The sequence below is a fragment of the Rissa tridactyla genome, chromosome 8, assembly GCF_028500815.1.
Source record: "Rissa tridactyla isolate bRisTri1 chromosome 8, bRisTri1.patW.cur.20221130, whole genome shotgun sequence".
NCBI lineage: Eukaryota > Metazoa > Chordata > Aves > Charadriiformes > Laridae > Rissa > Rissa tridactyla.
Genome location: NC_071473.1, coordinates 20962312 through 20989267, shown reverse-complemented (window position 1 = coordinate 20989267; position 26956 = coordinate 20962312). Strand labels below are relative to the sequence as shown.

Genomic DNA, 26956 nt, shown 5'->3' with positions numbered 1-26956 from the left:
GATCTATCAAGTTTCACTCCTGCACTGCTGCTAGTGAGTCTAATAACCACATTGTCAATACCTGGATAGTAGCAAATTAATTCTTAGAGCTCATTTTGTGCTCAGAGGGACTGAAAGACAACTGACGCACCACTGCTCCAGCTGCAGTGAACTTTAAAACCGGGAGACTTTATCCATGTCTTTTATCTCAGTACAGGCACACATATCACCCGGAAGTAGGACCTAATCTTCCCTTAGGCTGCATACATTGATCTTGGAACTGGTAATGCAAGGTAACCCCAGGAAGGAAATGTTTCCAGAAGCCAGAAGCTGTTCAGTATTCATCAGGGCAGTGAAGAGAAGGTCTTTGCTTTGAGGGCCTCCAAGAGCTTGTAATGATATCCTAAAGCTTACATATTAGGGAGTAGGTCTTTCGGTGCTGAAGGTGCTGGGTGCCACGCTCACTGTCAGGCCTGTGAGTAGAAGCGTTGTTGTAAAGGCCAGTTACAGATAGGCATAAGTGGGCATATATTTGATCCTTAACAGCTTTTACCTATGTCATTTTTAATTCCCTGGAGCACAGCCAGTAATGGCATCAAAGGATAGCAAGACTTTTCAAGTACCAGCCAGTATTTCAGTACACATAAAGCATGCAGATGTGCTACTGCCAATACTACTGCTTACCACTACTTTGTTCTTTCATTGGAAACCTACAAGTCGATTGCAGACATTCATCCATAAAGCTTTTGGTCCCTCTGGAAGACAAGAAAATGAGGCTAGCCTTTCTCTTTGCAATAGGAAATATGATGCATACAGACACCAACAGTCAGGCTCAAAGTAAAGTATTTAGGCTCTTCTCTTTTGCTCCCACTGAAAATGGGGGGAATCGATGTGTTTCAATGTCTTTACGGAGTTAGTCCTGAGACCTGCCAGTCAGAAGGCTGTTTATTGAAAGCAGGGAACACAATGGCTAAAAAAAAAACCAAAAAACCAAACAAACCAAAAAAACCAAAACACCAAAAAGAACCCCTGAAATTATAAAAAGGAAAATTTTTAATAATAGCAACAAAGAGTTAAATCATGGGTGTGACTATAATGGCAGATGTCAGCTTTTTAAGGTAAGACTACAGATCTGGGTCTCAAAGAGAAGCTGCCTTTGAATTTCCTGGCTTGCACCCATCCACATTTCCACACTAACGTTCCTCAGAGAGACAGACTGGCTTTTGTTGAATGACTTGTGTTTTTTTTTTAAACACTAGGGGTAACTACACAGAAGCAAATACCCAACGATATTCAAGCTCAGTTGAGAGAGAGGAGGTCAGGAGTACTCCACAGCTCTCCACATACAGCAGCATCTCCAGCGTAAATCAAGAGCTACGTTTTGCTGTGCTCCCTTTGGGACATTTGTGATCCGGCATCACTGCCACCCTTCTGCATGCCAGAGAGGTCTCCTGACCAACACTGCCTACCTGAAGCCACCTTTTTTTTTCTCTCAGACCAGTTTTACCAGCTCTCATACTGGTTTTACAGCCCACTGAAGGTTCACTCTGCTGTCTGTACTGGGAGGAGTGCTGCAGAGCTGATCTCTTTGGGCGTTTTCCCATACCTGGGTTTAGGATTACCATCCTCAGGAAATGCCCTGGAGTTTCACCAGCTGTCTCTTTAACCCTAGATGGGTAAAGCTGACTGCAAACAATACAGTTACTCAAGGCAGGCAATACAGAGAAATGAGAGGGAACAACTGGTATCTCTCTGCAGTGCTTCTAGCCAGGCTGAGACGTTGGCAAGTGTCATGTTTCGTAAACCCTTTAGTTTGGCTTGCCAAAGTCTGGGTTTGGGGGTATCATTTCCGTTAACACCCATAACATCTTTGGGGTATCATTTATTAACACTTTGTTCATTAATTTATGCAGAAAGCCCTTGCTTCTGTAAATCCATGTGCTGCTGTGGGGAAACTGGAACACCCTGTGGGCCTGGTTAGTGGGATTCCCACCTGCCCAGGCAGCTCAAGGCCGGCAAAACCTGTTAAATCGCTACTGGAGGCCTTTCTGTGGGGCTGGACAACGTTCCATACCCAGGGTAAAGCTCAGCAAGCGCACAGCTGCTCTTCGCAGTACGCTTCTAAGATAATTAACTGTGGGTGAGCGCACCCTGTGAGACTCAGATCAGCCCTGCCCCTTCGTGGGACCTGCTCTGTGGCGCTGAGGGGCCGAGTGGCCAGCAATGGCGTCTGAGGGAGAGCTCGGCAGCTTTCCCCCCGCAAGGGAGACACTGGCAGCCTTCCTCCCCAGCGCTGCCGCACTGTCTGATGGAGATGTGGTGTCAGGAGGGAATGTCTCCTTGCTTACAACAAGCTTCGTCCCGTGTGGCCTTCGGCGGGGCGGGCGGGCCCCCGAGCCGCCCGGCGCCCTGTCACATAGCCCCGAACCTGCTGCTGCCAAGCCTGCCGGCGGCACCCCGGGAATGCCCGGCCTGACGAGCCGTCCCGGGGCAAGCGGAGAACGTAAGGCCCGGGGCGCTGAGGGGACACAGGGCCGGGGATCCCCCACCCGTCCCACGCCGCAGGGAGCGCGGCCCCGCCCCGGGCCGCGCATGCGTGGCGGGCTGTCCGCCTGTCAATAAAGCTTGAACAAGCGCCGGGCTAGGGACGTGCGGGCGGGCGTGGTTTTTGGTTTGGGGTTTTTTTTCCCCCTGGCTTTTTTTTTTCTTTGAACGAACTTTATTGTTCCCGCGGCGCCGCGCGCGGGGATGCGCTGAGGCCGCTCTACCGTCGGCCCCGCTCGGCTCGGCTCAGCCCGGCCCGGCCTCGGCATGTCGGGCAGCCGCCCGCCACCGCACTCCGCTGCGCCGCCCGCCGCCACCCCGGCCGCCTCCTCCTCTTCCTCCTCCTCTTCGGCGGCCATGGCGCCGGGCTCGTCCTCCTCAAGCGGCGCGGCAGCGAGGCCTGTGCTGGTGGCGGCCGCCGTGTCAGGCTCGGGGCTGGCCCGGCTGGCGGCGGCGGCGCGGCCCGGCGGCGGCGGCGGCTCCTCCGGGGGAGGCGGCGGTAGCGGCGCGGGCGGCGGCGGCGGCAGCAGGAAGAGGCCGCTGCTCACCCCGCTCTGCAACGGGCTCATCAACTCCTACGAGGACAAGAGCAACGACTTTGTCTGGTGAGTGCGATATGTCGCGATAGCGGCACCCGCTACCCCGCTGAGGGAAGCCGGGGCGCCGCCATGCTGTCTGGTAGCCCGGGGGGGTGTAAAATAGCGGCGGGAGGACGGAGCAGCCGACAGCGGCACCGCAGGGATTCTCTGAGGGGAAAGAGGCTGTTGTACGTCCAGTGGCCCTCGAGGGGTTATGGTTTTGGGTTTATTTTCCTCCCTTTGTGGCTATCTGTTTGCTTTTTGGCCCCAAGTGTAATTGTGTGTAGCTTTGCTTTCACCTTATCTGTTTTTAAGCAAAATCAGGTAATTTCCAGCAGGTTCCTCCTTGGCAACCCTCCAGAGTGGCCCAACTTACTGGAAAGGACCTGCAACGTGAGGTGTTTCCTCATAACGTGTTGACATTGCAAGCAAATGCCCTGTTTTCCTGGGTGGCGTAGCTGCGGCAGGGGCTGGAGGGGCTCCGGCCTCCAGTGGGTGAGATGGTAGCCCCTCCAGAGTCCTTGTGCTGCCCTGCTCTGATCTCTGGAAGAGGAGCCAGCGGAGGATTCTGTGCTCCTGTGGACGGGGATCTGAGGAGTCTCGTGGTGGTTGATAGGTCCAGCAAAGCTGGCGTGGATTTCCTCGCCGCAAAACGTTGGCTAGTTTGAAACAGCAATAAGGTTTGTGTCAGTCTGGCACCTAAAACCAGCTGAGTGAGAAATCCTGGCGATGACGGGATAAAGACTTTTCTTGAAGCCATTCAGATGCTGTCCTTCTAATGTTTGGCCAAAGCTGCAGCCTGTAGCTGGAAATACTCTTTCAGCAGAAGTGGTAGACCAAGGCCCACTACTATGCATGGTTTGAGAACTGCTGGTAATTGGCAGTTTTAAAGAGAGTCCATTGCTAGTGGGTTTCAAACCTCCTAACATAAGGAGTAGGTTTAATTTTTATTGCTGGTTGGGTGTACTAAAATGTGAGAACAGAAAGTAGGGGTAAGTGCTCACATCTGAGAGAAAGAGAGAAGAGATACTGGAAAGAAGCTTAAGTTGTAGGGAAGTAATGTATCGTAAAGAAATGGAAAAAGGAGGAAAAGAAATGGGCCACAGCTTCAAAGTTGACTTTGTCTGACAACTCTGACTTACAGTGATGGTTGGATGCTTGACATCTCCACTGGACAGGCATTGTCTCAAAAACCTGTAGGCTTGATTTTACAGCTTTGTAAACTGTCTAGCAAAGTAGATAGGAAATATCCTTGCTATTGAAGTGAGAACCTGAAGCTGCTAAAAACTTAGCGGCAGAAAAAACAGTAACTACTTCTTACTAGTAATAAGCAGTAACTTTTTATTATTACTTATTACTATAAGTAGTCCTTTGGTCAGTAGCAGAATTGGGATGAGAGCACAGCTGTAATCAGCTGACGTCCTGCTTTGCTGAAGGCTCTAGGCCATGTTAGGTGGATTTAAGGGTGCTTAGTGTGGGAGATGGCTGTGTTGCTGTTGGTCATGGGGGATAACTTGATGGTAAATGCCTGTGCCTCTCTGTTACCCCCATGGTTATAATCTGGCAGTATTGGTCTGCAACCATTGCTCCCTGTCCCTTTCTAGTCATCTGTTATTTCCTATTTTGTTTTCTGCCATAGAAATGAGGGTGTATGAAGGGAAATGACATCTATAACAAGTTTGTAGGCCAGTTGAAGTATTTTTAAGATGTTTCAAAAAAGCTGAGTTTCTTGTGTTTGTTTGTTTTTGTTTTTTTTTTTTTTTTTTCCTGCAGGTAAGTACTGTGCATACTCCAAGGAGAATGTTTAATTAGCTGTTTTCTCCTCATCGAGAAGTGCTGCTGGATGCTTAAAGTGAGAGTGGTATTTACAAGAGACACATTGGGCATATTGAAGGGCAGACAATGATTATAGTTAACTTATCTGGGTTCTTAACTGCAGTGTATTTCTGTGGGCTGTAGGGCTTGTTCTTGCTTATATTAACACTAGCTGCAGATTATAGTATTCCTCTCTTTTTGAGTTAGTCAGCTGGGCAACCCTGGAATTCTAAGCAATGTCCAAGACGACAGGTGTGTGTGTGTGCAGTTCTAAATAATTGATTTAAACAAGTTTTGGATATCTCAGTCTGAGAAGCAGAAGTTTTCCATATGCTGTGTTGTTTTTTTTTCCTATAAGGATGCTGTCAATATGCTGCCAGCTGCAGGGAACACTTGATAATTTGGCCGAACGTGGTCTGTGAGTTGCTAGCAGTTAGCTACATCTGTAAACTCAGTGATAGATTCTGCCTGTACCAGACTGAAGGTGGGAAAGAGTAAAGAAGTTTGGGTGAGTTTCAAGCATCAAGGTGCAAGTGGAAATCCTGTAAGCAGTGCTAATGTGTGCAATTTCCCTGCCTGTCTTCTGAAAGTGCTATCTCAGCAATGTGAGGCCTAGGCTTTAACATAAATGTTGACATACGTTGCTAGTCTAGGTTGTGAAATGTTTAGCAAATGTACTCTCAGGAGTTTGCAATTGTGTACTGTTTGTGGTATATATGAGCTTTTGCCTGGAAATGTGTAACTCTAGTTAGAAAAGCAAATAGGCCTGACATACTGGACAACTTTATTACAGAAGGGGAAACTTTTTATTTCTCTTAGTGCAGGATGTAGAATTTAAAGGTAGAGTTTCTGCTGTTCCTGCAGCCAGGCCTCTTCCCAGTTGCCTGGAGAGTACCTGAGAGGGAAGCCTCTAATAGGAGGATTTTCTCCTGTCCAGCAGTGTAATTGCTTGCAGTTTTCCCAGGTCTTACGTTAACACTCCCAATTAGTGTTTGACTAAACCTTTTTAAAACCAGTTACTATCTGCTTTGCTCCCTGGATGGAGGAGATCTTACTGTAGGCTGTCTCTACAGTGGCTTGTTTCTGAGCTCTGGCATAAGTAAGAACATACAGAAGAGGGGATGTTGCATACTGACCTGGAGAGGCATACGCAACAAACTCAGGTGTGGGAAGGGCTGTGTGCCACATCTAAAGGTGGACTTGCAGGATTTTAACAACAGTCCTTTCCTCAGGTGGGTTACCTGTTAATGCTAGGCACGGGCTGAGTGTAGTTGTTCATGATCTGGCAAACCACTTTAGTAAGGAATACTGCAAACTGACCCTGGAGACTACAAACTAAAAACACAGTGGACTGTGTACAATGATGGTTTTATAATCTATTGTTATATTGGAGTTTCATATTGAGTAGATAGTAATGGCAGTGATCTTAACCCGGCCACCTTCCATGTGAAGGACAGAGCCTGCAGCACGTTCTGCTCTCTGCTTAGGCCAAAGAGGAGCAGAATAGGAGGGAGAAACTGTAATGAGTCTTGTTTGCTGCGGAGCAGAAGGAAATTTGAAACATGTTTTAAATTCTATAGTGACCACTTCAGCCAGGTGGTTGGGTAGCAGCAGTGTGACAGTAGCACTCTTGAGAGATGCCTTGAAAACAGCTGGCAAAACTTAGAGGCATAAACTTGGTTAAAATTATTTAAAAACATATTTGAGGTGTACCCCATACAGAAAGAATTCTAAACCTTTGCAGAGCTGGATAAAAACCTGTTAGTAAATAAGGCATCAGTATCTGGAAAAGAACAGTGACATCTTTAGTAAGCTGAAGTAATTTGTATCCTTTTTACCTGGCTATGCTGCTTAAGATAAATAGAGAATAAGAGCTATCTCATGTAGAGAAGTCTTGATTTTACCATATTTTTAATTCAGTGCTTCTCGATTTTTGGTGTATACTACAAGCTGTATTATGTCTCACTTCTCCATCACTCCACTACTTTCTTAACCTTCCCTCTGTCTTAGATTAAGTTAAAACAACTGGTGCATAGCAACTTTCATGTGTTACAGCCAGCTTGGCTTCAGTAAGTGTTAAAAACCATCAATCTTGTTTCCACTTGTAAATCAGTGAGCATTTTGGGGGAAACAGTTCTTAATGGAAACTTCAGGCTCTGTTAATGATGACTCTGGCACTGAATGGCTGCGTTGGCTGGCTTTGATTGTTTTTTCTCAACTATTTTGGCTCTGTCACCTCTCCAATCAAACTGGTATGAAGGAGGGTAAGTTTGGGAACAGTGGTGTTGGGTGACTGTTCTGTTAGGAGGTAATCTTCCTCTTCTTAGCTCTAATTTGTGATGTCCTATTGCAGACAGAAAACCATTACAGCCTTGTTGATTGCTGCACTTTTTGGAGGCAGGATATTAGCACCGTGCCGGAAAAATCTCATCTGGCCCTGTGGGGAATAGCAGTTTTTAGTGTGATACACAGAGTGGGACTATATTATACCACGTGACTAGAAGGCGGCGAAGAAGTTAAGCTGTTCGTAATCAGTGGGGAGAAACCAACCTTAGACACTCATAAGTCTTTGACTTTCTTTTTTTAAACGCCAGCTAATAGAATGTAAAGATGCATAACTCTCACCTTATTAATCCACCCTTATTGGCTCATAATTTATTCTGACTAAATAGTGCCTTGAAAGTAAATAATTTCTAACTTGGAAACAGTAGCACCAACTTCAGGAGTTCAAGACAAATGGTGTGCAGAGAAGGGTCTGTCAGGGTCGAAGAGGGACAGGTGTGTGTTAATTATTTTGGAGGCTTCTTTTGAGGAACAGAATTGGTGGCTTAGTTGGTTCAGAGTAGCATTCTGGTTTGATCCATTTGCCTTTACATTGTGTTTATACAGATGATTTTGTGGAATATTTAAGACAACCTGGTTTGTGTGTGAGGTCGGACAAACCTTCCAAGGCATCCATGTTTTCCAGTTTGGTCATTTGGAGGGGGATTGCATTGGCAGGGGCCACAGCTTCCCCTTTACGGGCTTAAAAATAAGTATTTAAGAAATGTTTCCTCCTTCCTATTTTTAAATGCCTAATGGGATAACAAATGTTAGTATCCTCTAAAATGGGTGACAGAAAGGAGGAATGACTTCTGTGGAGTACTAACAAGGAGAGAAATTGAGGTGCTCCCCTCCCCTGCTCAGCCAAGCATTGCTTATTTCAGTCTGAGATCTGGGGGGTTGATCTTGGATTCAAAAAGATTCCTGCTTTTCAAAAGTTGTTAACAGTTTATTAACAGCTCATTCTGTGGGAACTGCCTTGTGGGCAGAAGGTGGGAGGAGGCTGTTTCTGAAGAAAACAAATGCTGGTGAAAACCTCTGAGCTTGGTGTGGACTTGTGGGAGTGAAAGGAGAGCATTTTTGGATCTCTGTAAGGGCTTGAAAGCAAGGTGAAGCTTCTGACACAGCTGGTATGTGTTACGTGCAGAACTGACGTTGCTGTCCACAGTGTCTCACTGGATAGCTGTCCAAGACCTGAAGATGAGTATGTATGTGGCAGCATATCTTACCAGTTATCAGGGAGAGCAGCTGTAGGAGTCTTGGGAAGTAAGATGCATCTCTCCTCTGCTTTCATTTGTGTTTCATTTTCTTTTAAAACATGTCACAGCCACTTGATATTGAAACAGATTTCTTCCCCTACCCAGCTCACTGAATTCCTATGTCTCTAGTCTTGCTCAGGTTCCTGTGGAGCACTGCTTGCTTGCACATTCTTCTTTTCACCTCCCTGCTTGGTCCTTGCTGATCCCTCCCAGAGAGCTGGCTGCACTTGGGTCACTAATTAGTGTTGGAAAAAACAAAAGCCCTTGTTGTCATTTGCATTCCTCTGTCTTCCTTATTAACAGTCTCGTATTCTACCTTTCCTGTCTCCTCCTTTGACTTTGTTAACACAGTGCTTGACTGTTGGTAACCTCTTTTGTTTGCACTGTACCTTCACTGTACTGCACTGTGCTCTTCATCAGCCAGTGTGCTCCCTGGCAGTGCTCTGCGGAGGCACACCCCCTCATTGGCAACTTCCTTCTCCTCCTGCTTATTAATTCTTATGACATCATTACTGTTTCTGTTCTGTGCATCACTTTTTAAAATTATAGACAGCTATTGGCTGAGCAAAGGAAGGATAAACTAATTTTGGTGTCACTTATAAATACCATATGTGTGTTCATGTAAAAATTGTGGGTTTTTTACATGCTCTTGGAGACCTAGTACAGATGGTTAGGAGGGTTTTCTGCAGCCTTGCTGGTTGAAGGTATTCTGGCTTTGGGTGGCTTGCAACTGTTGATAGCTTCAAGAGTGAATGCTTACCTGGTTTCTAATTGTAGCAAACTGTAGTATCATTCTGAGTCCAAAGAACTGGTGATTGTGCTTGTGTCCTCTTTCATTTTACAAATAGAAAATACTACCCAAGAGTGATTAGGTGGCTGCTTTGAATTAATATTTTCCTTTCTTTTTTAACATAAAAAGACATCGTTGTGATTTTTTTTCTTTTTTGGTTTTGTTTTCAGCCCCATCTGTTTTGATATGATTGAAGAAGCTTACATGACAAAATGTGGACACAGCTTCTGGTAAGACTTTTTTTGATATTATGCAAAATGTCCATTTCTTGCAGCATGTGAGGACTGACATTGTTGTGAATCCCTTTCCTTCTGAGTTTTTGTTACTTTTCTGTCTCCTGTCCCTGCACCGAAAAAAGAGGTTGAAATAAAATTTTAAAAGATGGGTACCAGTTGGATTAAAAAAAAGTTGTTTTAGTGTTTAAAACAAGAAATGTACCACCATATTTCCTCTGTAAAGAAATAAAATAGTCATAAACTGTTGGTAGCATCCAGAACCCAGAGTGACTGTTGGGAGGTCCTCCTTGCCTTTGTGCACGACCATACAGTTTGAAGTGGCTTGCACATTGTCTATTGCAATTCTGTTAAACTTTTTGAGAGAGGATGTGCTTCAGACTTGTTTCTGTTGTGTTGAAATGGCCCAAGGTCCACTTCTTTTTCAGCCAGTGTGTTATCTCTGGCTGTCAGGAGGAGCAAATGTTCCATGCAGAAGTACAAGAACCCTCAAGGGGCAGGTGTGGAACTGTCTGCTGCTCCTGCTGTCAAGTAGGGATTGGAATAAATGTTGAACCATGATGTTTTAATGTCCTGTGTAGATTAAACTCTGACAGTATCTGTTAACTAGAAATAAATTGCCTATCTCTTACAAGAAGTAATATCTTAGCGCATAAAGCAATTCCTCAAGCAGCAGATTCAGTTAACTGTCAGAAATGTTTTGACCTGCAACAGGCAAGATAACAGCTGATTTTGCACCCTCTATGGTAACTTTATCCCTGTGATCTGTAACTTTTTTAGAAGTCCAAGATGAGGAGTATTCAAATATTTTTATGTGGAAAGAACAAACAACATTGTCACATGATGTCTTTGCCAGCAGTCAACCTGAAGCTAGGTTCTTAGTGAGATGCTTAAACTTGATGTGCATCTTGTAGTTACTCTGTCCCTCAAGCTCGACAGAGATTGAGGGGACAGAGCTTGTCCCTACAGCTCGACAGAGAGCACCTCTGAAGTTGCTTTTGGTAGGAACAACAGCCAGGGGGTGGGGGGAAATGTGAGAAGCTGGTGAAGGTATTTCTTCCGTGCTCAATTACACAAAGTGTGTAACAGCTTTTAATGTTTCTTGATAAGTATTTGGCTAATCTAGAAGAGTTGCTTCTGAATAACACAGTCTGTTTATTAGCTCTACCTGTGGAAGAGAGGCATAAATTCGAGATGGAAGCGTGGCTGAAATATCCACGTTGCTACAATCCTCATTGAAATAAGAGTGAAGTACTTAAACCCCTTTTGTAATTCTTGTCAAGAAACTTTGCTGTCTTTCTGCTGTAGCATGCTCTGAGTGTATTGGAATGTTCTGACTCCACTGTAGGATCTTGTCAATGCAGCTGTTAGCTGGCAACACAATGTACATGTTATCTAAGGTTAATATTATTTACCTGGTGCTTATGTTTTGTTCCTTCATGTTTACTCACTTTTTTGTTTCTTGTATTTTTTTTTAATGTTTTTAAACAGCTATAAATGTATTCACCAGAGCTTGGAGGACAATAACAGATGTCCCAAATGCAACTATGTTGTGGACAACATAGATCATCTTTATCCCAACTTCTTAGGTGAGCTCTAGGCTTGCTTGCGTGAGAAACAGTTGTTAGGAATGCAGGCACTTGTAAATTCATCCTATAAGTAACTGGCTTCTGGATACTGAAAATAAAATCCAAACATCAGTCCTCTGGTCAACTGTGGTTTTTTTTTTTTTAAAAAAAGTGGTTAGTAGCATAAATTGTTAATATTCCATTGCCTCCAGCGGTTCTGTATGCAGAGTTACAGTAGTGAGACTGACATGCTGTTTGCATGCTAAGAAAAGCAATACGAAGATGCTTTTCTGATGGTTAGATTTGAATCTCTTTATTTTGTTTTCTTGCACTGTTATCTGTCTAATAATCAGGAATATGCCCTGTTTACAAAGTATGGACGCTGAAGGGGGGAGGCTGAAATACATATTGTACTATTTTTGCTACTGCAGTGAGGTCAATGTGATGTATATACGTAAATGATACAGGAAAAAATATTCATACACATAAATATATGTGACCCTAATTGATTGCTTTTTAAACAGAGAAGGGAAGTCTTCCTGACTGGAAATAGAGTTTAAAACTTTATTATGGGGAGAAAAGATCAAAGGAAACACATTGCAGTGTGAAATATCAAAACAATCAAATCTTGATTTCATATGCTGCGATATCCATTTAATAGTAAATAGATTAAAAGCCACGGTAGCTGTGGAATGCTTCAGAAATGGGCATCCTGATTTAGACCCAAGCATGTTGTTCTGAAGGTGGTGCCGAGGCAGGTCTTGGAGGATGTGTTAGGCCATAGGGCATTGCTGCCATACACCTACATTAAGGGGTTTGAAATCTGTACAGAGGGAGAAGAGCTTGTATGTGTGTGTGTGAAAGGTTGAGGTTATCTCTGTCTTTACACTACTTATTAAATTGGTGTGAAATAAAACCGTAGCAAAAATTTATCTTTAAAAATGCACACAGTAGTGATTAAAAGAAAAAAAAGTTATTCTATTTGTCTGTACTTGTTTTTAGCCTGTAGTATACGGGTTAATGTTGGTTTTTTCCCCCTCATACTATTCTGTGATGCACTTCTGTCTTGGAGTTGAAAAACTTTGTCAAAGAACCATGGATGCTTAGAAAAAGGAACTGAAACAATTTGGGGAATGTTTAGGCATTGTGTTTGTTGATGGTTTGTTTTTTTTTTTTAAAAAAAAAATCTTTATATACTTTACCAAAAAAAATCAAGGAATAAATTGGTGAGGAAAAAAATTAAGATCAGTTTTAATTACTGATGAACTTACTGTGGAATTAATAACTAAAGTAAAAATATTGAGACAGAATTTTTCGTACTTTTTTGTGAACTTTAAATAATCCATCTCTTCTCTGACATCCTGTTTGTTTATTTTTTAGTCAATGAACTTATTCTTAAACAGAAGCAAAGATCTGAGGAGAAAAGACTCAAACTGGACCATTCAGTGAGTAGCACCGTATGTTCCAACTTTCTTACTTTATATTTATTTAATGGTTCTGTAATGCAATTCCATCATTATGTGGCTTAATTTAGAAGAAATACTGTTGAGCTGATGCTTTAACTTGCTTCATGAGAGAATAATACCAATATCAGTGTCACTAGATCCCTTCAACCTTGTTAATTCTCATTCTTCCTGCCAGCAATATGTGTGTAGAGATAGGCTGCGTTAGCATAGCTGAGTGTCATATGATGTATTAAATGTAACCTGGGAACCTATCCACAGAAGCACACTTGTTTAAAAGTACTAATTTTCATTCAGTGTTGGAAACTACAGCAGCAATGAGAGTAATGGATGATTAAAAGTGCCACGGGCTTGTCTGATCACATGTGAGAAGCTGTGTTCTGCAGGGAAATTGGAGGAAAGCTGTTAGCAACCACAAGAGGGAGAAGGATGCATTTGGAGTGCTGGTGTTCTGGCTCCGATCCCAGATAAAACTGCCTAGGTATCTTCTAGACTTGCTTCATGTCACAAATCAGACCATGATCTGTGTTCTCAGTTCATGAAAACCCCTTTACAGCAGCAGTGGATGCTCTTGTACACTAAGATCAAAAAGAATATATGACGCTAACCGTGAAACTTGCGTATTTGTCTTGCTATGTCTGGCTTCTTTGGCTTGTGTAACTCAAAATAAGGTTGCAAAATAATATTAAAAATCACAGAGCCCCTGTTTTTGTCAGTGTTGTGATTTAACCCTAGCTGACAACTGGGACCATGCAGCCACTCGTTCACTTCTCCCGCTGCCCCTGTGGTGGGATGGGGAGAAGAATTGGAAAAAAAATAAGAAAAACTTGTGGGTTGAGATAAAGACAGTTTAATGAGTAAAGTAAAAGCTGTGCACGCAAGCAAAGCAAAACAAGGAATTCATTCACTGCTTCCATTGGCAGGCAGGTGTTCAGCCATCTCCGGGAAAGCCGGGTTCCATCATGTGCCATGGTTACTTGGGAAGACAAAACACCATAACTCCCCCTGCTTCCTTCTTCCCACAGCTTTACATACTGAGCATGATGTTACATGGCATGGAATAGCCCTTTGGTCAGTTGGGGTCAGATGTCCTGGCTGTGTCTCCTCCCAGCTCTTTGTGCACTCACAGCCTACTTGCTGGTGGGGCGATGTGAGGAGTAAAGACCTTGACTGCTTACCAACAACGAAAAACATCAGTGTGCCATCAATACCACTCCCATCCCAACTCCAAAACACAGCACCACATCAGCTGCCAGCAAGAAAGTCAACTCCATCCCAGCTGAAACCATGACAGTCACTTAAAAACCCCTTCTATTGAAGTGTTAATTTTGGGACTGCATTGCAGAAGCCAGTCTTTCAGCAGTTGTATGCTTTAGAAAAGAGCATGCTTTAAGGATTCGTTGCTTTACTCAGTTTTTTATATTCAATATAAAATGTGCCTATACCATATTCTATATAAAATATGCATAAACCACATCTGGTTTGAAATGCACACAATTGACCTGAAGGCACATACAGTAAGTAACTTCTTGGAAATTGGTTTTACTTTCTCATAGTGCACTTCTAAAAACTATGCCTGTAAATGCATCCATGTTAGATAATTACCAATAAGTGGAAATCTACCATGACTTCATGCCTAAAACAGTGTTGTGTCTACCTTTTGGCAGCAAATAAAAAAAAAAAATTACTGACATCTCTAAAAAGAGAAACCTTGTTGTTGTACCAGCTCCTTAATGGGCCTGTTCTTTTGTATTACTTCTGGTAGTAAGTGAAGTCATTCAAGACACATTGCAGCAAATGCTCCTTCTCAATCACGGATTTGTCTCATTAAGAAATCATGTTAAGGCATCTTTGAAGCTTTCTGATTAATTTAGCAGTAGTACATTTAACTAGCACATTAGTATGTTAAAATTTGTCTTAATTTTTAAGCAAGTCAACAAGAATTATATTTTTGTTGTTAAGGATTAAAATTGAGTTTTTGCCTCTGGTCTCTATGGGTTCTGTTGAGAGTTGTATAAAAAAAGTTGTGTTCTGTATCGATTTTACGGTTTTTATTTTTCTTAATCTAGCCACTGTAAATAGGCTACAACCTCCTATAAAGTGTCTGGTTTAGACTGGATTGCATTTCTAGTTCTTGCAATTTAAATACCTTGATCTAGTATCATAGCTTTTATAGAAAGGATTTTTTTAGTCTGGCTTTGTTTCTTAGAAGGCCTAAAGACCTTTCAGCTGTTCCTTTTGGTTCCTGAGGCTTTTTTAATGTAAGGCTGTATTAGCATTAACCTATTATTCATGTTCTCTTGTGCTAAAAGATACTTTTTTTTTTCACATGATTTACTAATGAAGAGAAGAGCAAACAGCCTTTAGGGAAGAATGGGCTGCATGGTAGTATCCTGGGTCTCTGAGGAGTCCCTTCTCAGCTCTAACAGGTTGAATGAGAAGATCACCCTGATGATCTCCATCTTCTTTCCTTCTCTCATGTTTCCCATGAAAATACTCTTAAGAGGAGTAGTGTGGGAGGTGAGAATAGAAAAACTAAGCTGATAGTATGTTCTTCCATTTGAAGGCCTTTACCTATTACTTGAGTAAAAAAATTAAAAGGTATTGCCACTTAACAGTATTTCAGATAGATGTAATCCAACTAAGCTTGGATAAACCTGTTTTTTCTTTCTCCCCATAGAAACATGTTCTCAGAAACTAGGACACAAATCAGATAAAATTGTGGCTGTGAAATAATCTCTTCCTAGCGGCAGCAGCTATGTGCTCATAAAGTGCAAATATCTTCCAAATAAGATAAGCAGTTACGCAGTAGGACAGAAGAGCTATATCCTGTACATATGCGAGAACTGGGAATTCTGATTCCTGAAAATTGTTTTGAAATTTTTACAAAGGGATGAAATACTGTGATGTTGTTTTAATGGCTGTTGCTGGATATAGCCCTGGATGCCTTGAACTCAGTGTCTCTCCAACATTTCTTGTTTTCTTTCTAGAATGGCCATAGGTGGCAGATAATTCAAGATTTACTGGGGACTGATCAAGACAATCTTGACTTGGCCAATGTCAACCTGATGCTGGAGCTGCTGGTGCAAAAGAAGAAGCAGTTGGAAGCAGTAAGAAGTCTCTTGTCTTATTTAAATGAACACCATTATCTAGTGAGCTGTAGTTTGGTTGTTTTTTTTTTTTCATGCCTTTGTCGTCTTGTAGTAAGATTCTATTGCCAGATTAAATGCTCAGAATTTTCTCTTGCATTTTGGTGTTGAAAAGTTGGCCATCTCGCTGACCTTTGTAGCAAACTAACATTTTAACTGTGACGCCCATAACATGCTTGTAGTGTTGCTGCTGGCAGGGTTATATGGAAGGGAAAGGAAAAGCAGGGAAAATGGAAAAGGAGAAGAGAAAGTGGGTAGCAGAAGAGAGAAGTGCATATGAAGATGTCTACTAATTGACTGTTGTAAATACCATATCTATCTTGGTAATAAGCATGAAGCGAAATATAGGTTAAGAAATAAACTCAGTGACCATGTTAAAAAGATCACACCTTCCAGTTTCTACTGGAACTGAACAAACCTGGATGACTGCCATCCCTGAAGACTTTTTTAGTATTTAGTGCTTGAAAGAAAAGTTCAGTTGTTTTCTTTATGAGGCTGGCTTGAAGATTTATACAATATGAAGTAAGCTATTCCTATGATTTACCTGAAATATAGCTGGTTTGGGATAGTACTCATGTTTTTGTCCATTCCATGCTGCTGGTCTCAAGTGACCATTTTCCATTTATGAGAGCCAGACCTTGTAAATTAAACTGTGTTACAAAATTTGGCCTAGTGAACTTTGGGTAGGGAGGGTGTGTTTTGATGGTGCTTTAAAACTGGTGAGGAAAAGTTATATTGGCAATGGCTTATCTTATTCACTCTTGCAGAATCAATATTTACACAACTTGTGGTTCTGATAGAAGGAAAGTAACCCAAAAGTATGTTTACTGACTCCTAGCAAAACTGGTAACTTACTTTATTTTGTGGGGACTTGTACATAACTCTTTTATTGTTTCTAACTTCAGAGTAGAAACTCTTTCCCACCCACCCCCCACCCCCCCCCCCGAAGCCTTTTTGTGTCACTTGTGACACTTCTGAAACAAAGTGGGCACAGGACTGACTGTATGGGTGCTCCTGAGCAGGAATATCGTTTAAGGATACTAAGTCTTAAAAAAAAAAAAAAAAAAAAAAAAAAACCAAAGAAAAATCCCAACACACCTGACACTTAAAGAACAATTTAAAAGCACTTTTCCTTTCTAGTTTTACTTGCTTCACTTTAATTACAGTCACAGGGGTGGGGAGGAAGAAAATCTCAAAAAAGCAGTAGTCTTGCATCCTAATCTCTTTACTTGTCCTGTCCCATCTGCCTTTAATGAATTCTGCATGCTCCTATGTCTTGATCCTTCTTGAGTGTATGTTCATAGTCCTTTAATAATAAATATTTTGGTAGGTTATGAAAATAAGTCTCAGAATGCTAGGATAGGGTTAGGGCTATATTAATGCTGGAATATAGGTTTTTTTCTCTCCTCTTGTGCTTGTCTTGGCCAAAAACTTGACAGGCCAAGACAATTTGGGTGAAAATATTAAGCTGCTGGTTGAGGTAAATGTTCTGTTGTGGAAAGGTTGGAAAGGGATGTTTTAGTTTCATCAGTGACTTTATTGTTGTTTTCCACTCTGGAGAAATCTTCAGCAGTAACCCCTTTACATAAACACAAATGTTAATTTTGGGGGGAGGTGTTTTTTGTAGAAATACTTCATGCTTTAGTGTGTTAATCACAAAGTGGATGCTAATGATCTTCCAAGATAGAAGATAAGTCTGTGAGGAACCTGTATTCCAAGTCCAATTTCAGATGCAGTAGTCAAAAAAACTTGTTCAACTTACTAGTAAGTCTTCAGTAATGCACAAGCAAGAGCTTTTACAACTACTTCTGCCTTCATGTAAAAACTTGTCATGAGCCAAACAAAACCTTAAAACCTGTGAGGCAAAGTAAAACTACCATTCTTAAAACTGCCTTAGTAACCATTTTTTCTTCCTCACCTCTCTTTCTGTGCTAAGTGTGGATTTCTGTGTATAGAGTGAATGTTTGTTTCTCTTAATGTATATACGAGTTACACTTTCTTATTTACTGTGTTACAGGAGTCCCATGCTGCCCAATTGCAGATCCTTATGGAATTTCTCAAAGTTGCCAGGAGAAACAAACGAGAGGTAACTTGCTTTGTGTTTCAGTGGGTGAGGTGGTGTCTGCTGCTTTCTACCAGTTAATTTCTATTTAAGTGGTGTGTTAGCCTAGCATTATCTCTGCAAAGAAAAAGGCAAGGCGTTTTTGGGGAAGCCTCAGGCAGAGGACACATGGGTTTCAAGGAAAACTGATCTCTTTACATATGACAGCTTCAATTTTTAATTGCTTGCCTCTTTGTCTCGCGCTGGTGAAGGATGTGGGAAGAAGGGAACTTGAGGATAGAGATTCCTCACTGTTAAATTTACATCAAATTCTTGAAACAAGATTTTTTTTTTTCCTGTGATGGGAAAACTGAAAGATGGGGAAGGAGTGAAATTGTTCCTCTCAATTTTTTCTTTTACTGTATCAAATACTATGATTAATGCTGTGTCAGAAAAGAATGAATATTCTATATGCTTTCCTTATTTGTCTCAAAATGAGTGTCTCGAGGAATGAGAGAGGGTTCCGTAATCACATACGTGGTCTTTCATGGTTTGGGACTTATCATTTATGCAATGCATAAACCCTAATACCAAAAATATCCCAGAAAGCTAGAAAAATGATTGTGAAAACAGCAGAAAGACAAGCTTTCTTGGATGTCGTGGTTTCTGATAAAAGATGTGAAGAACTCAACAGTGTGACTGTAAGATCAAAGTTGAACCATGAGTTCAAGTCTGGCAACGAGTCCAGAATGGATTGAGGATCTGATTGTGAAGTCATCCCAAAGCAAGTTATTTGGAGTCCATCCACCGACAGGTAGATATCCATGGCTTTCTGACCAGAACCAATGGGAGTAATGGAAAGGAACTAACCAAAGGGGAAAGCTGAGTCCAAGATAGAGTTGCCTTTGTAAAGTATGGGGCCTGGTACACTAGGCATAGTATCCCATGGGAAGTGGTGAAAATACTGTTGATTAGGATACCTGAACTTCACATGAAAATGTATGCTAGAGAATATCTTGGCTATCACTAGGGGTATCGGTGAGGACAAAACGGCATACTTCTGATTCTGTTTAGTATGAAGCATACTATCTGTTTGATCTTTCAGGATTTGAAAAAAGTGGAGAAATATCTATTACTGTTATCTCTTGCTTAAACAGCAGACACACAAGCATTGCTCAAAACCATAGAGGTATCTTTTAGCTTTCACTTTTTGAATGCTGGTAGAAGTTATTCTGTGGCGGCTTAATCTACCAATGCTTCTCAAGTCTTCAGAACATCTACTTTCATTTTCTTATGTTACTAATATTTAGTATTATGCAGAGAATTTCAGAGCTTGACTCATCTTCACTGCAAAACTTATGCAGGCTTTAGCCATTGTCCATCGACACTCATTAAATGCCTTGCACTGAATGCCAATGGAGCTTGAGGGACCATTAAGCTGTTGGGGAAGTTTCCTGGTAATGCTGCCTCTGTCTAGGAGGTGAATTGAGAAGTAGGTGCTTCGGGAGTTTCATACACAGCTTATCGAGGGTGCTCTTCCTTGAGTAGTCCTGTGGTGATTCAAGTGCAAGGGTGTTTGGGGCAGTGCCTTAAAGTCAGTGCTGACTTTGCTTTCTCCTCCCCCAGCTGAAACTGAGTTAGAACAACTCTCACAGAAGGATGCGCTGTTGATACCTACTTTAGTTTGCATGTGCTGAGTGGGAAGGGAAATTGCATAGCTTCTGGTTTTTAACATACTGTAGCACAGTGTTCCATCCCTGACTATGATTTTCAGCACTTGAGAAACCTTTCCCATCTCATCTGCATCTGCCCTTAGCTTTAGTAATAATGTGCAGGGATAGCATCTCTTAATGCTAAAGAAACTTAATTTTGGCTGTAGATCCTCCGAATTCAACCTTGGGAACATTCTGAAGCCTATTGGGACAGATAGCTTATTTCAGATCCTCTCTGTCCCTGCTTATGTGTTCCCTCTATTTCCAAGAATTCTTCTGATGTTATTTTTACCCCCCTTTATACTCCAGTGTGAAATGCAGGCCTGTAAGTTCCGTCCTTGCCATAGTGGTTAGCATCTGGCCTTGACATTTATTTTGAGGGAAATGATGGCTTGCCAGACTGGCTAGTTATCTTTCTTTTCACTGGATAAGGATAAGAAAGATGAGAAGCAGTGCGTAGAAGCATGGAAAATACAGACCAGTCAGTAGGATAGTTTTAGAAAGATATCAAAATCTGTCTTCAGCAATCAAGCTATAGCCATAGAGTAAATTAAGCCAGTTGACGCTTCCTTTCTAATAAATCGCAAGGTCCTCCCTGTATCTGCTGGAGTTTGTGAAAAGAACTCCTTTCTCAAAGGAGTCTTTTGTGTGGATAATAGAGGAGCTACTGTTTGTGAAAGGGCATGAGTTATGCCAGTGGTGAAGATGCATCCAGGCTGCAGAAGGCCTGAGGTCCTAGTTTGAAAGATGAGAAGAGGGGTTTAGGGGGCCACCTTAATGCAGTAAAGCAGAGGAAGGCTATTGGAGCTTCAAAGTTTACTGTAGTTTCTTTTGATGCTGTAGTAGGTGACCCTAAGAAATAAGGATAGAGCTCAAGGAACACATGTGGACCCTGGAACTCTTCTGTGATGTATTGCACCTAGCTATGAGTTATATGAGAAGGCTTTATTATGTGGAGGAATGCTACCTTCTACCTTTTTTCCTTTCATAATTCAAACCTGCTTCTAGTAAAGATGACTGCGGAGTAATGGCAGTTTCACTCAGTAAGCCATAGCTGTAACACTAAGTTCTTAAACAAAAAAAAGCTTCTTTTGTGTATGACTGAGAGTGCTTGTTTCAAATTTTTGGCTTAGGTGTGTAAAGGAATGTAATATTGCCTGGTAACTTTGTGTCCTAATCTGCCTCTTTGAATATTATTTATTGCACAATTTTATTAACAGATTTGTTTATTACATACTGCAAGTTCTTACATATAGAGAGTAGGTACTTTGTTAGTTAATCCAGATATTGCCTTAGAGTTAGTGCACCTGTGTAATATTTCATAAAAACATGTTCAGAGTATATGGTTTACCCCCTGTAGCCCTCCTTGCTTACTTCAGTCAAGTTTTGTGTGTGGTTTTCTTTTTTCCTCCTGCCTTCATGAAATAGTGACTTCTGAGCTTATTGGAAGGGGTTCACGTCTAGAAGAAAACTGTATCTTTATAGACTTGTACTTAAGAATTCAGAACATTGCTGTAGTCAAGTATTTTGACAAATGCCGTTCTTGCACTTCCATAATATCTCTAGAAGATGAATGAGAGGTTCAGCATCTACAGAAGTTTCTATTAGAAATGCTGTTTGGATGTGTTCATAACTTTCCAAAACATTGATCTTTCAAGCTGAAATTTAGCATATGTTTTTTGCACAAAGGTATTTGCAACTTATTTTCTTTTAAGTTTATATATTTTGTTTTCTCTTTGACCTATGGCAATGTGGCAAAAAACCAAATGCTTGGCAATAGTAATGAAAAAAAAAATTTCGACTTTGAAAAAGATTGAAAACAAGTGGCTAAAGCTTGAAAATACTTTTTCAACAAAATAAGAGATAGTTTTGGAGGGGAGAAATGTATTGATCATTTGCAATAGTTGGTTGTCTCTAAGACAACCTTAGCATGGCTGTCTGCCTTTCTGTATGTGTGCACAGTTAATTGAATGCACACTCTCCATTTTTTATTTTTTTTTTTTGGATCCAGCAGTCTCTTCTGTTGAAATCAAAGATCCAAGGAGTCTGGAATATCAAGTTTAATAATGAAAATACTTGACTTCGGGTTTTTTTTTTACTGTTTTCAAGGGAAACCAAATGCAACAACTTGTGACTTTTTTAAAATTTATATTTCATGCCAGAGTTTTAATGCTGTTAGCTTAGCTGTGTTGTGTAAATACTTTTGCAAATTTAACTGTGTTTACTTTTAAACGATCACATGCTCTTTCATCTTGAATGCTTTGTGAGAGAGCTGGTATCAGTTAATACAAAAAATTCTCCCTGGTTTTATATTCATTACTTTAAAAAGTGGCCTTACTAATTGTCTTGTCAGGATTTGAATGTTACCAAATGAAGTTAAACACCACCATACGCATCGTATATATAATTTGTCGTAAAACATTGTTAGCTCAGCTACCTGATGGAGACTGCTGTTTCTGTGAAGTAGCACCATTGCTTACTGAAGGAGGAGATTGAGCTTAACAATTAGTACGACAAATCAAGTTCTACAACATACAGGTGATATTCCCTAAAATGCATTCATGCTTTTCTTGGCAGCTGTCACTTCATTCTTACGTTGCATGGGATTTTTCTTTCTAATAATGTCTTAAGTCTCTCGTGCCTAACAAACAAGACCTCTTTCATGTCTGCTAATGCAAATGGCTGTTTTCAGCTGGTAGACGTCCCGAGACAGAGAAGCAATCCTGAAATATCTCAGGTTTGCTGCACTGAGTGCCTGCTCAGCATTTCAGAATGATCGTTGCTCTATTCAGTCTCAAATGTATGTATCTATCCAGCTGTCTTCACTTACTCCATATTGTGAGCATGTTAAATACTAAAAATAAGAGAAGCTATTAGTTATTGTGGGATAATTGCAGGGAATTATAAGCATGAATTCTCCAGGGATGTCATTACCTTGTGTTAATCACTTCACCTGTCAAGTCTTATTGTTCTGTGCATACACACATGGATGAACTAATGAGTAAGCAAGAGAAGGTGACAGAACTAGAACTCAGTCATACTCTTATGTTGTCATATAGTCTTGATTACGTTCCAAGACTCCTGAGGTGAATTTATAGCTATAGTAATCTCTTCTCTATCCACGGCATTTAAATAACTGGTGTTTTAAATCTATTTGCATTTCTAAGCTACTCAATGAGATGTGAGCTCTGACTGCAGTGATGATAAGCCAGGGATACAGCTACTGTATGAGCAGCAAGCTAAAGATTATCATGTAAACATCAGTGTATAGTGTATAATAGCTGACTCGCCTTACTGCAGTGGAGAGGTCTTTCCAAAGAAAAAGAGGGGGTAAGCTACTACTAGGAGCTAAGCGACATGTACACTGATGTATTAAGCTCTAAGGCAATTAGTCTAAATGTTTAGACAGCTTTGTTCCCTGCCCCAGATATCTTTCTCTTGTGACACTTTTCTATCAGACCCTATCAGTAAGCCTTCAAAGCATTACTTCTGCAGCCCAAACTGGAGGATTTAAATGTAAGGGAGGAAAATTCAAGATAGGAAACTTATTTTTGATCAACCAGGCATCTCCTCCTTCCTACCCTTAGGAGTTCTGTATGTTAAAGAACTCAACTGGGATGTTATTCTCAAACTTTTCTGCTAGCTCCCCTCCAGTTAAGAGGAAACATTTACCATTTGGAGAAAGTATTGATCAGAGAGAGGAAATATTCCCTGCATATTAATCTGTTATAGGGGGGCTGCCCATGTGTCTAAAAGGCTTGGATGCCATGTTTCATCAATGAAAGTAACTTGTGGAGACTCAGGTGTTCTTGTCTTCATATGGAAAGGATCCTCGCACCTTTTTCCACTTGTGCAAAGACTTTGTAACAGCGAAGTGTTATGTCAAAATAAGTGAGGTTTGCAATGAATTTAAAAAGCTAAAATCTCTCTAAACTCTGAAGATTACTTCCTTATCATCTTCAGCCTGTTACATAGCTGTAGCTATGTAGCTGAAGCAATAATTGAAGGAAAACCCAGAGACAGGTAAGACTTCCAACTTGTTTCCAGAGAGAGAAATTGATCTTACGTGCTGTAGAGTTGTTGTTGAAGTATTGAGTTCTATAGGAGGAAATTCGTTTTAGGAGAGGTTCAGCTGTTGATACTTCAGTTTACACTCAAGTTTGTTAGGACAGTAGTTGATGGAAGAACAAGAAGTAGGAAGCGATTGCGTTGGATGGATGAAGTTGTGGGATAGAATGAAGGCATTATCTACGGAGACTACCTGAATTATCCTCTTCAGCTGGACAGATGCTACTCTTTACTCAGTCCTGCTTGGTGAAATGTCTGTGTGTGTCTGGAGAAAAAAAGTTGCTCCCTCTAGTAATAGTCTCATCTGTTTGTCTTGGTCTACAGTGTATATTGTGAAGAATGCACGAGGGGTTTGGATTGGAGCCTTGAAGGTGTGTGATTGAACATAAGGTGACTTGTGAGGTTTCAAAAGTGTGAATGCTCTGTTTTAGCTGCTCAGTGGAATAGTGTTGGTGATTTCACAGTATTTCTATGGAAAATAACTTGTTCTTTGCTTGTGCTTTTTCAAGAATTGGAAAGGCATTTGGTCAAGGGTGTATGACTCCTTCCCTCATGCATTTTTCTAGGCCATCTCTTGTGGCACTGGGAGGCTCTTAGCTTTTAGTTTTTTGCAAATATTTAGAACTGGCACCAGGAGACACAGTGAGGACTGCTTGTTGTTTGTGCTGTACAAACACAAAGGATGAAGTCACTGCCTCCTGAGGGGCCCTCTGTCCAGGAAAAACAGGAAGCCCAAGGATGAAACCTCAGCTCTGTGCCCAGTTATGCTTGTTAGTAGACAGCCAACTTAAATCAAACCAAACATGATCTGGTATTTAGCATTGTATTTCAAATTAATATTCCCACCCAGAATCACAAAATCTTCAGAGTTGGAAGGGACCTCTAGAGATCATCTAGTCCAACTCCCCTGCTAGAGCAGGATTGCCTAAAGCACATCCCTCAGGGCTGCATCCAGGCGGGTCTTGAAAATCCCCAGAGAAGGGGACTCCACAACCTCCCTGGGCAGCCTGTTCCAGTGCTCTGTCACCCTCACTGTAAAGAAGTTTTTCCGTGTATTTGAACGGAACTTCCTATGTTCTAGCTTGTGCAAAAGTCTTATGTGGAAATTCAGTAGCATGGCGGGGTGTCTCTGTCGCTGAGCAACTCTAACTAGAGGGTTTCCCTTCATCCATGTGGTCCAGAGCTGAGAGCTGTCTTTTAAGAACTCTTTGTATGTGTGTCTAAGCTTCAGACTCAAACTAGAGAGTTTCTGGAGGGACTGCCTTGGGGCTGTGAAAAGGGTTTGGATCTGAAAGGTCCATAAAAAGAATGATATGAAAGCCTGCATTTCCTCCTATGGTAGCTTCTTGACTTGAATGTCTGAAAACCTTTTTCCAGAGATTGTAAGAAACGCAGGCTTTTTTAAGCTCATCGATTTTTCTTTTATATGTATGTGTTTGTGTGTAGTGGGGGACCAGAACATTTTACACCAACTTATTGTAGTTCCTTCAGTGGAGTTGAAATTCTGAGGGTTAAGTGCTGAATCGAAGCCTTCTCCTTGTCCATTGGCCCTTTCAGTTCTGGGAAAGCATCTGTGTCTGAGAAAAGAATTTATAGTATGTGCTTCTACTTTAGCGTACACTTCAGTGTATGCTAAATGTTTTTGCTGACTTAATCTGAAGTTTGACAGGCATGATTCTGCCCATCACTGGGACAGGACTTGGCTTGCTTTCTGTGCCCAACATAGTGAAAATAAAATTAAGGGCCCATAAATCCGGATATTCTACAAGGACTATAATTCATTTAGCTTTCCTTAAGTGTCCCTCAATGGCTAGCAATTATAAATCAGTAGTCTCATTTTTCAAAGTTTAATTGGAATGAATGTAGACTGATTTAAGGTCTGAAAGATTAAAGCTAAATCATGAAACACTTGAGCCAACCTACCAAAAAAAAGTCCCAGTGTGTGCATTAGTAACTCATTTGATGCTGACTGGTGCTGATGAGAAGACTTTTCCTAAAGTAAGCATGAAGCACACTTGCCTAGTTTTTAGACTTGCTACTATCAGATAAGTTTATGGTACGTTCAGATTGCTTGCCTTCATGTAACAAGAAGGAAGAATTAGTAAATGAAGTCCTAGATGGTGTACTTCTGACTCTGTGCAGTAGTTAATAAAAGCTGCATAAAAGTTAATAAAAAAAGTCTCTGCTCTTGTTCCTATAAAAGGTCTTGTTCCTATAAACGGTTTATGATGGCGACAACTGTCAGTTGTTTTTCCATTGTCCACTTTGGCTGTAAGCCAGTAAATTGTAGAATAGCTGTTTTCCTTGCTGTAATTTTGGAACTTCTAACTGTTTTTGTAACTTCTTTTTTAAATAGGATTTATGAAAGTGGGGGACTAATGGTATTCGTCTGCTAAAGCTGAGTACAGGCAGGACCTGTGCTGTGCAAGTGTCACTTAGCTTTACCACTAATCTTGGAGCTATAGCACCACCTGCTATTCTTGCTTTAGGTTTCGCAAGTGAAAATGGAATTATCTGTTGTGGTGTAGCAGTTTGTAAATTATCTGTGGCAGTCTAGTTTTAAACTATTAAACTTGTGCTGTCTGTGATTCAAATTAAATATAAAGTGAAACCTTCAGAGCAAAGAGATTGAGATATAAACACAATGCCATCTCATTCCAAGGAAGAAACAGCCATGTTAAATAGATGTGGACCATGGCAGTCCTTTCCTGTCCTGTCTTCGGGGACAGAAGCTTTTTTTTAAAGTCGAAAAGGTAGATTAAAATGGTGGATTAGCTAATGCAGAGCACAGATATTTGGAATGCTGATCAATAATAGGGGTTTAAGTGGTGGGTGTGTTTTTCTTTAAGCAAAACCCTTTACCACTTAAAGGATCAAGCCTAAGCGCTCGAGGGAATAAGTCTTTGGGAATAGCCTGCCAAATGTTCTTGGGAATATGTCGTACTGAGAGTAATATGTCTTGCAACACTAGTAACTTCGGATTTGGGCAATTTGATATTCCCTTGTAAATTCAAAATGACAAAAACTTGTCTGGCCTTTAGAGAATGTGTCGTGCCTAGTTAGCTTTCAGTGGACTTGCCAAGTTGGTAACAGCTTCTGGTCATGTGCCACAGTGGTAGTTGTCTGTAGATTTTTCTTCTGAGTTGAGGAGAGTCAGGTGGACTTTCAGTTCTCAATGTATTCATTAGACTTGTGCGTCTTAGTGAACCAGACTTACCTTTGACTTGAGTTTTGTCTGTTGAGGTCCAGACTTGGAGCTCTCACCTGGAGAAGTGCATGTGTTTGAGTCTTGCAAGGCTGGGTGTAGTCTGTGTGGGTGTTTAGGTGGGACACCCTGGAGGAGGATGGGAATTAGAGCTGGTAAGCAGATGATGCTCTTGCTTAAGCGTAAACAATCACCAAGTCTGTGGCTTCACAGCTGCTAGAGATGAGTGA

General features: G+C 41.3%; 1 protein-coding gene across 11 annotated transcripts in view; it reads left to right on the top strand.

Annotated features, from left to right (window-relative positions):
* The first annotated feature begins 2601 nt into the window (after positions 1–2601).
* Positions 2602–26956, top strand: part of COP1 (COP1 E3 ubiquitin ligase) — a 134882-nt gene continuing 110527 nt past the window's right edge. For 3 of the 11 annotated variants that reach the window (XR_008468238.1, XM_054213198.1, XM_054213194.1), the window contains exons 1-6: positions 2605–3128; positions 9458–9517; positions 11012–11109; positions 12469–12545; positions 15542–15661; positions 17718–17786. Coding sequence is in view for 8 of the 11 variants with exons in the window: in XM_054213198.1 (XP_054069173.1) it covers positions 2791–3128; positions 9458–9517; positions 11012–11109; positions 12469–12545; positions 15542–15661; positions 17718–17786 (762 nt within the window). In the remaining 3 variants the exon portion in view is untranslated. Of the gene's footprint in view, positions 3129–9457; positions 9518–11011; positions 11110–12468; positions 12546–14897; positions 15072–15541; positions 15662–17717; positions 17787–26956 lie in introns of those variants that run through there. The other 8 variants (XR_008468239.1, XM_054213200.1, XM_054213199.1 and 5 more) reach the window with 6 other exon arrangements.